We start from the raw sequence: 10,143 nt of genomic DNA on the forward strand, positions 1-10,143 counted from the left end.
CTTGGTGCCTACTTGAGGGTGGAATCACTCAAGTCTTGCCCACGGGCACATGTCTGTGGTTCCCAGCATCCTTCTGCTTGGTCACTAAAACCCTGAACTATCCATCTTTGGCTTCAGCTACCCCAACCGAGGGATGATTCTCTTTAGGATGTACTCGATCTGCATTTCTGGAGCACCAGCTATGTGCTAGGCACTGGGATGTCATAGAATCCCGACCCCCCCCAAAAAAAAATGCATGCTACTTTGTGGAGGTCTGCCCTCTCACAGATGGAGTCATTCATAAATACACAGTGGAACACACACAGCATCTGGTAGACACAGGGAGGTGGGGGTTTTATATGGGAGGATCAGAAAATGGCCCTAAGAAGGGGATAGAATAGAGCAGAGGAGGCCACCAGGCCTGGCCTGAGTGTGACGGGAACAGGAATGGGCCCAGTGGTAGAAGGGGTGGGAGTGGGTTGTGGGGAGAAGGTGGGTCTGGTTTACTCTTTGGAGTCCACCATCTGCAAGCCCCTGTGCTCCAGGCCACCTGACACTAGCCCGAGGCCTCTGTTCCCTGCAGCTGTGCCCTGAGTAATGTGAAGAAAGTCTCCCTGGAGCTGGGCGGGAAGTCGCCCCTTATCATCTTTGCGGACTGTGACCTCAACAAGGCTGTGCAGATGGTGAGGCTGGGCATGGGACAGGGCGGGGATGGGAACAGGTGGGCGGAAGAGTGAGAGGCACTGGGCCAGAGGCAGAGGGACGGGTGTGGAGGATCTCTCAGCTCCCATGGTTAGCCTAACCCCGTATAGCCATCCATGATGTCACCACACGTATAGGTAGCATAGCAAGAGGCGCCCTTGGGGCAAGGATGGCATGTGCCCTCCAGTGTGTTCCCAGCATGTCCTAACTGTCATACCATTGAACCAGCCACATGGATTGGGAAAATGAACAGGCTGCCTGTCTTGGCATGTGTGGAAAGCCAAGTATCCCTGGATTTCTCGAGCATGACCCCACTGGCAGCCCCCACTCTGCCAATGACCCTGGGCACACATGCCTGGCCCTCCACCTATGCTCTGGGCAGCCACAGGCTGGGCCTGAGCACACCCATGTGCACAGGGCCAGAAAAGTACCCATCTCTGGTGGTCTCTTGATTGGCATGAATGGGGACTCAGGACGGTGACTGCATGTGGCACGTGCCATGGAAGTGGTTCTTGCCATTGGTGCCGTCACTCCTATGCCTTGGTCCCCTCCCCACTCCCGTGGGAGCAAATTAGTCAGGCCCGTTAAACCAGGTCTCCAACTATCTTAGCAGCATGGCTAAGCCTCATTCTGCCTTGGAGGAGGGCATGACACCCAACAGGGTCCCAAGAGGGAGTCCAGCTTTGCTCGATGGAAGCTGAGGGAGGCCAGGACCTTCCTTATTCATGTCCCCTATGAGCCCCCGACAGTCCAGGATTTGGCTCAGTTCAAAGTGATGCTGCTGCTGATCCCCCGAACATAGCTGGAGGCCAGTGGCAACTGTTGGGCTGTACCATGCAGACCAGGAGAGCTGGACTGGACTCTGCACCCCACCCCTGGCCTCCTGCTATAGGCTTCTTGGTTCCTAGAGTCTTCTAGGAGCTTTCTTGCACTCCTCAGGGCCTTCTCTAGAACTCAGGCTGTCCCTCTCAGCCCCTCTCTCTTCCCCTGCTAACATGCAGTCTGGTACCTCTCCAGTCGGGTCCCAAGAAAACCTGGTACCTTTTGGGCCACCCAGTGAGCCTACCCATGGGCTGGGGTGTCCACACAGGCTCAAGCTCACTCCATATATTGTCCTCTGTTGTTTGTCATGTGAACAGCATCCTTTTGTGTGGCATTGGGAATGAGGTCTCTGTGTGGCTACCATGTGGCCTCGTGTCCTCACCTCCCACTGCCACCTCTTGCCTCTACAGGCTGAGGATTGCACAGGACATATATGGCCAGTGCTGATCAAGCCTGACCCATGGGAGGAAGGCAGGATGCAGGCACATCCCGTCTTCCCTGAGAAGGGTTAACAGTCCTGGTGGGCAGTGGGGCAGAAGCACTTGGAGATCTGTGACCTGGCATTTCTGCGCTTCTCTGAAGGGCATGAGCTCCGTTTTCTTCAACAAAGGGGAGAACTGCATTGCAGCAGGCCGGCTGTTCGTGGAGGACTCCATCCATAACCAGTTTGTGCAGAAAGTGGTAAGTCCCAGGCTGGAGTCTGAGCTGGAGGGGCAGGCTGCAAGAGAGGCGGTAGTGCTGAGTGAGGGGTGCCTGGGCTCCTCTCACTGGGTCCCACCCACCGGAGGATCCTTGGGGGACTCTCTTGAGTCTTTAGCTCAAATTGACATAACCGAAGGGCCTGTGGGCTGAGGGTACCTCAGTGGCCTAGCGCTTTCCCAGGCTTTGGCCCCATCCTCAGCACCACCAAAAAGGATCATTCTCCGAAAGCAGAGCCTAGGATGAGGACCAAGTGTACAGGATTCACAAGGGCTGACCCCCCTTAGGTAAGGCCATAGGCGGGACCAGGAGAGGACAGGACATGGCCTCCGGACCCCTAGCAGCATCCTGGAGCAGGAAGTACCCTGTGCACGTGCCCAAAATCAAGAGACTAGGTCTTGCCCCAGCTCCAGTGTTGGGCAGTGGTTGCTGCAAGCTGGCCATGGAGTGAGGAGGGCAGCTTCTGCCAGCTCCCAAGACTGTCAGTTTCTGGGGACCAGAGAGGTGCCAAGCAGCAGCTCCCACTAGAGTTACTGGGTAACTTAACAAAACCTCAAAGGGCAGACCGAGGCTGGCTTCAGGAACAAGCGGGCCTTCTTGGTGCTGTAGGACTGTCTTGGTTGTTGTTTGTTTGTTTGTTTGTCTGTTTGTGGTGCTGGAGCCCAGGGCCTTGGCTAGTGAGATGATTGCTCTGCCGCTGAGCCCAGCCCCAGCCAGGAATATCTTTAATTATTGACTTTTGGGTTTCTCAGTGGCTTGGCTTCGTTGTGACCAGCCTCATCATGTGAGGTTGACATCGGTAGACCGACACGTCCCTAACCAGAGAGGAAAAAACTCCAACTGTTGGAATAAAGTTATGGAGGGACACAGGTTGGCCCAGCCAGAGCCCCCACCCATCCTCACTCTAGACAGTGGTGTCAAGGCGATGGCATCTGAGGCTGGAAGTGTCCCTGGGGTAACTGTAAGCCCACCCTGGGTCCTGGAGATCAGGCAGGAACCCGATGGAAATGTGCAGGGATGCTGAGAGGTAGCGGTGGTGAGTCTACCTGCCACTTTATGTACACTGTGGCTAGGACACCCTGAGAAAGGGATGAGGTGGCATGGCCATTTAGGAGCATTTCCTGAGGGGAAGGTCTGTGTTACAGAATACCTGAGATAAATTATTCATATGGAAGAAAGGTTTGTCCTGTCTCACAGTTTCGGGGTACATGATGCTTGGCCCCATTGCGTCGGGCCTGTGGTGAGGCAAAGGATCATGGTAGAGCGTGCAATACAGAGTGAAAACACTCACTTCATGGCTCTGGAAAGCAGAAGAGAAGAAGGGGCCGGGGTCCCACTATCTCCTTCAAGGGAACAACTCCAGTGACCTTACTCCCTCTTGCTGTGTCCCATCTCCTAAAGGTCCCACCACATCCCAACAGCACCCCCAAGCCTGGCAACCAGGCCTTCAACACATGGGCCTTGGGAGGACACCGGGGCCAAACCGGAGTAGTCAGGAATGGGTCTGAGTATGAAGGTGACAAGGACAGGAAAGGACCAAGCAGCTTTGCTGTGTGACAGATGACACCCAACACCCAGTGGCTGAGTTTACCTGGCTCACAATCCATCCAGACTAGGGTGAGGCCTGAACTGAGTGAGGGTGAGACAGATTTGCCCAATCCTAAGACTCCAGGTCAGAAACCTGGGAGCCAGGCCATACAAGATTGGGATTGGGTCTGCTCTCCCAGAGGACGACAGATCTGCCTTATGGGCAGTTGATTCTGTCCAACTGTGTTTCCTTACTTCATCCTATACCTTGACTCACTTTAAAAAAAAAAGATTATTTTATGTAGATACATGTTTCTCCCGCATGTGTACAGTGCGTGCTTGGTGTCTGCAGAGGTCAGAAGATGGCATGATTCCCCTGGAGTTACAGATGATTGTAGCCTCTGTGTGTGTCTAGGAACCAAGCCTGGTCCTCTGGAAGAGCAGCCAGTGCTTTTAACCCATGAGCCATCTCTCCAGCCCCTAACTCTATGTCCTCCTAGCATCCAAGCTCCAGAGTCACTAGATCACCTCCTCTGTCACTGCCTGGTGACACCCAGGCAGCATCTTTAAGCTACAAAGCTCGACTCACTTTGAAGCTGGCTGAAGCAGAGGGAAGGCTTCCCAGGGGAGGCCACTCTCAAAGGATTTGTTGAAGCAGAGGAAAATGGAAGCAGAACTCGGGAGACTTGAGCCTCGGAACTCTTCTCTCTGTTCAGTGTTCCTCTGTCTGTCACTGAGGCTACTGTAGTAGATAGGTTTGGAGTCAGGCTGAGGAAGCCCCATTAGCTGGGAAATGCCTTCCATACCTTCTTCAGGGCCCTGTGGTCAGTATAAAACTGGAAAGGTGGGAGATGTCCCAGCACTGACCGTCGTGAGACACTGTGGTGACACTGAGCAGGACCTGACCGAGGACTTTCTGCAGGTGGAGGAGGTGGGGAAGATGAAAATCGGCAACCCCCTGGACAGAGACACCAACCACGGCCCGCAGAACCACGAGGCCCACCTGAGGAAGCTGGTGGAGTATTGCCAGCGTGGTGTGAAGGAAGGGGCCACGCTGGTCTGTGGTGGGAATCAAGTCCCAAGGCCAGGTCAGTCAGAGTTCTCCGTCTCACTTGGGTAAACTGAGGCAGCAAATACTAGGCCTCTGGTTTCCAGCCCAGCCCCAGCTGGACATAGCTGAAAGCCTATGTGGTCAGGATCCAGGCCTCCAGCTCAAATTGGGACCTTGGATGTAATGGGCTGTTTGGTCACCCTCTAGACCCAGGTCTGGAACTGAAAAGATGAGGAGTCCAGAACATTCCTCAGTGCCGGCACAATCTGCTGTGCAGGGTGTTGCTATTGGCGTCACTCTACCATGGTGTCAGTCTCCTCTGACTGGAGGTCAAGGTTCTCCCTCCTTGCAAAGTTTCTCTTCTGAACAGTTGTTTTGTGGGGTTGTGTGACTTCTGGGGAGACATGAATTAATGCCTACTCACCCCAGTGAGGGCACCAGTGACCACCCCAAAGAGACAGTCCTACCCATATGTAGCTAGAGTTTTCCTGCCTGGCCCACAGTCAGGACAAATCTCTATCACCTGCCAGTCCCACAGACGCTCAGACCCGACCAAGTAAACACAGAGACTTATATTGGTTACAAACTGTATGGCTGTGGCAGGCTTCTTGCTAACTGTTCTTACAGCTTAAATTAATCCATTTCCATTAATCTATACCTTGCCATGTAGCTTGTGGCTTACCGGCATCTTCACATGCTGTTTGTCATCATGGCGACTGGCAGTGTCTCTCTGACTCAGCCTTCCACTTCCCAGCTTTATTCTCCTCCTTGTCCCGCCTACACTTCCTGCCTAGCCAATGGCCAATCAGTATTTTATTTATTGACTAATTAGCAACACATTTGCCATACAGAACATCCCACAGCACCCATGTCTACTTAGGGAGCCAGTATGAATAGTTCAAAAGCAATTGCACCAGAACCTGGGTGACAACTCCCCAAAGCTGCGTCCTGAAACACCCCCAAACAACTTGGATGCAGCCCGGCTGCCATCTCATCCCCCTTTTCACGGCTTAGTGAGCAGGTGGCAGGGGGCTGATGTATCTTGTGTCACTTCTTGAGCGTTTTGAACCTCCGTCCTCCCTCCAGGAGTGTTTTAGCTCAGAGGAAATAGCTAGGCAACAGGTGGAAATGCCACAGTGTCCCTCCAGTGATGGCCAGCTCCCTTAGCTAGGAGTGAGCCTTTGCCTGGGGCAGGCAATCCTTGAGATGGTACAGATCTTCATAGACACATGGCTCAGGTCACCCATCCAGAGCTCTTGACATAGCCAGCATTAGATACTTCCACCTGAATGGCCCCAGGCACTTGGCTTCAACATCAGCTCACAACACCATCATCTTAGTTACTTTTCTATTGCTGTGAAGACACTATGACCAAGACAACTTACTGAAGAGTTTATTGGGGGCTTACAGATTCAGAGGGCAAGTCCATGGCCACCATGCGGGGAGCATGGCAGCAGGCAGGCCTAGCTCTGGAGCAGTAGCTGAGAGCTCACATCTTGAGATAACATCTATGAGCTAACTGGGAATAGCATGAGCTTTTGAAACCTTACAGCCTGCCCCCAAATACACACCTCCTTCAACAAAGCCACACCTCCTAATCCTTCCCAAGCAGTTCCACCAGCTGGGGACCAAGCATTCAAATACATGAGCCTACAGGGCCCATTCTCATTGAAACCAGCAGTGTCTGACCGCAGACACACTTGCTTTTCTGGAATCTGCTTAGTTCTTCTAGCCACTGAAAATGGGAAAGCAGAAGCCACATGGATACAGCCTTGGGCTGCCTACCCACAACACCACAGCTCCACACCCTGCCTGCCTTTTACACTCTGTAAGGAACCCCACACAGAAGAGGCTCTCATTGACTGCTGGAATGGAAGAGGGGAAGAAAGGACACACCCCTTTTTCTGGCCCCTTGATTTTAATTCCCTCCTGGTTCTGTTAAGACTGGCACCTCATTTATACCTTGGCTCTCCTGCATCCCTGCCATCTTCTGCACCTCATCCTGCCAAGTGTCCCCGTGAGCCACTGACCTTTTGTTTATCACCTGTTGGGAGCTCTTGGGTTCCAGTGCTCAACAGTGCCCTCCTGCTTCAGGGGCAAGTTTCCTGACTGCCTCCCTGGCCTCATTTGTGAACAGGGTGACTTGTCCTTAACCCCCACCCATCATCTCTTGTACTCTCTCTAGATGCTTCTAATCTTCTGCCATCTGTATTTGCTGCTCCTCAGCTTGGCAAATGGCTCCCCAATGTCCCACCCAGAGAACAACTTATCATTTAGCTGAAATGGCATTCAAACACAAACTTCCCTGTATTGCCAACATGGGAGTACCTTAAGCTGGGAACAGTATGGCAAGCCATAGCAGGGGGTGGATGGCAAAGTTTGGGGTAAGCACTGTTCACAGAGCAGGGAGAGGGATCCAATGGGGCCCGTGCAGCCCCCAGGAACATGGGGGCAGCACATCTGCTCTCTGAACGATTGGGTGGAGAATTTTCTAGATCCAAATCAAGAACAGGACAGATCAGGGCTGACACTTCTTGACCATTTCTACCTGAAAGGCAGAGGATAAGGCGCCTGGGTCTATAGTGCCCCTATTAGAACCAGAGCTGAACAGGGAGCTATGTGAGCCAGGCCCTGGCCAGCGTAGGGAGGAGACAGTCAGGGACCTATACCTCCTACATGCCTCAGGCTGCTGTCTCCCCACAGGCTTCTTCTTTCAGCCAACAGTCTTCACAAACGTGGAGGACCACATGTACATCGCTAAGGAGGAGTCCTTTGGGCCCATCATGATCATCTCTCGGTTTGCCGATGGGTATGTGATCCACCGCATGGATTTCTCAGGGCTTTTTCTCTGTGTGCCTGGAGTCTTGACATCAGCTCTAAGAGATGGTCCATGAGAAAGAAACTGAGTCAGTGAAGAACCTGTACACAATGCCTGGGCTGCCTGCAGAGGCCTCTTGAAGCACATGGGGCTCCCTTTGCCCTCCCTACCCTGGGCCAGAATGGCCTCCAGGCCCAGAGGAGCAAAGGGCAATTTCTTTTTATGTCCCTGCTTCCTTGTGTCTGCCCTCCATCTCTCTGGTATTACTTACAGCCTGCCAGGTCCTGTTCTCATGGTGTCCTGCTGAGTACCAACCTGACCCTAACCAAATGGCCTGGGACAACTGTGGCATTGGGTCTGACTCATGAATGAGCCCATGTGTCAGGTTGGTTGGATGGAGCTAGCCTGTCTCAGCTCTGTGCTACATCTGGCCTTGCCTGGTACAAAGGAAGAAGCTATGCTCATCTGGGCTTGGGCTATCTCTCTATGGCAGTCTCAGGTCACTGGCCTGGAGCCTGGGTCCCACGGAAGCCAGCTGGAGGCAGCAAGGATCCTCAGGAGCTAGCCTCAGAACACACCCTTTGGCCCAGGAGCCACCCAGGCCATCAGGTTAAAGAAAAGGAAGGGTCCACTCACAGTGGAGGGACTGTACCTCTGTGGACACATTTGACGAGTCACACCTTCTCCTGACTCATTTTTCAGGCAAAATGACGCCTTCGTCTTCACCTCTTCCAACAGATTATCACCATGTGACTACTGTCACCAGCTTATGCTGACTGCATTAGACTTCACTGTCTCTGCCAAGCAGACACAACCCCAGCTCTTAGGTCTGATGTCTGCTGAATGTCCAGTCCACCTCTGCCCAAAGCTGCCTTTCTGGGCCCCCTTCCTGCATGAGGAGGCCCCATGCCCAGCTCTGTTCTGTGAAATACATATGCCCCTGTTCCCCTAGTCTCTGCTCTCCTCTCTGCTGCCCCCTTCTCCAGTCTTGCTCTGATCTCAGCACGTTTTTTTTCCTTTTAGGGTCTCATGACTGAGGAGCAAGGGGTTAGCAGATTCTGGGGAAGCAGATTCTGATTGTCCCATGTCCCATTGCCATGTCCCAAGGCCAAAACTTGGTGCTTGGAGCATGCCTCAGGGAGTCCTTGGATTTCCCCCGCAGGGATGTGGATGCCGTGCTGTCTCGGGCCAATGCCACAGAGTTTGGCCTGGCCTCTGGTGTCTTCACCCGGGATATCAACAAGGCCCTGTATGTCAGTGACAAACTCCAGGCTGGCACTGTGTTCGTCAACACATACAACAAGACTGATGTGGCCGCACCCTTCGGAGGATTCAAACAGTCGGGATTTGGCAAAGATCTGGGTAACCAAACCCTGTCAGTGGGTCTGCTTTCATGTATTCATTCAGCAAACTCCTGTCAAAGGTCACCAAGTGCCAGGTTCTGTCCCTAGTGGCACATTGAACCAGATAACTGGTAGCTGCTCAGTTCTTGCTGGGAGGGGGACACTCTTGGGCCTGAGACAGCAGGCCGCAGTGGAAAGAATATATACAGGAGGTTCCAGTCACAGGGTGGGCAGGAAGATACTTCTTGGCTGCTGATAGTGAGCAGGGCACCCATTCCACCTCCTCTACCACCACAATGTAGTAGGGGCCAGGACAGGTTCTAGAATGGCTGCCCCAGACTTGTTCTGCATTCCCCTGCCTGCACTGGAGCCTAAGCCCGTAGCTTACTACAGGAATGGCCTGGGTTGGGTATGTGATTTCCCCAGGGCCTTGGTTTCTCTTCTGTGGAGAGAGCCAGGCTGCTCACAGGTGTGTTCATCTCAGGGATACCCCGAGAGGAGCCATGCACAGCCTCAGCATGTCCTAACAGCATGTGCTTTCTTGCAGGAGAGGCAGCCCTGAATGAGTACCTGCGGGTCAAGACCGTGACTTTTGAGTACTGAAGCCAGGTCTCCACGGTGCTTCTCCTGTATCCTGTTGGCCTCCCCTCAGGGACCCCGGCCCCTGTCTGGTAGCTCAGAACCCTCCTGTCCACAGCACCACTCCCTGAAGTCTCTGGAGCTATCAGCCTGCGCCCCTGCTGGCCACAGGACACCCTCAGAAGTGGCTCCAGTGGAGTGGGCAGCCATGTCCAGGATGAATAAAGATATGAGCAGGGACAGCTTGCACTTTGTGTCGCCGCTCTGTCTGGGTGTCACGGATGGTCCCAGAAGGAACAGTTACCTTGAGTCTGGGGCATATAGCATCACTTGGCCTTCAGAGAATGAAACTCTTTAGTGGCTACCAGGAGGAAATGCGTGTGTCAGCACATGCCTCCAAAGGCAAGAGCTGAGGTCCATGCGAGAGGCTCTGGAGAAGGGTAACTCCCCAGAAACAGCAAGTGGGACTTGCGGGGCAAGCCCTGGGCCATGAAGCAGGCCAGCCTCCTCTGTAAGGACCCCGGTCCTCTCCAGACACTCAGTGGACTTGAGCAGTCATGATGGCAGCCTGGGGCTTCGCCCTGCCTGACATCTAAGACCTGGGCAGCACCCCATCTTCTACC

The 10,143-nt window shown here is 53.6% G+C and overlaps 1 protein-coding gene across 1 annotated transcript in view; it reads left to right on the plus strand.

Moving 5' to 3' along the window:
- The window catches only part of Aldh1l1 (aldehyde dehydrogenase 1 family member L1), a 51,751-nt gene extending 41,984 nt beyond the window's left edge, over positions 1-9,767 (plus strand). Inside the window, exons 18-23 of the mRNA XM_052720669.1 lie at positions 563-662; positions 2,086-2,184; positions 4,652-4,817; positions 7,484-7,589; positions 8,761-8,960; positions 9,489-9,767. Of these exons, the coding sequence (XP_052576629.1) occupies positions 563-662; positions 2,086-2,184; positions 4,652-4,817; positions 7,484-7,589; positions 8,761-8,960; positions 9,489-9,544 (727 nt within the window). The 3' untranslated portion in view covers positions 9,545-9,767. The remainder of the gene's footprint in view (positions 1-562; positions 663-2,085; positions 2,185-4,651; positions 4,818-7,483; positions 7,590-8,760; positions 8,961-9,488) is intronic.
- The last annotated feature ends 376 nt before the right edge of the window (positions 9,768-10,143 follow it).

The sequence above is a fragment of the Peromyscus californicus genome, unplaced genomic scaffold (genome assembly GCF_007827085.1).
Source record: "Peromyscus californicus insignis strain IS unplaced genomic scaffold, ASM782708v3 Scaffold_6__1_contigs__length_162567912, whole genome shotgun sequence".
Lineage (NCBI taxonomy): Eukaryota > Metazoa > Chordata > Mammalia > Rodentia > Cricetidae > Peromyscus > Peromyscus californicus.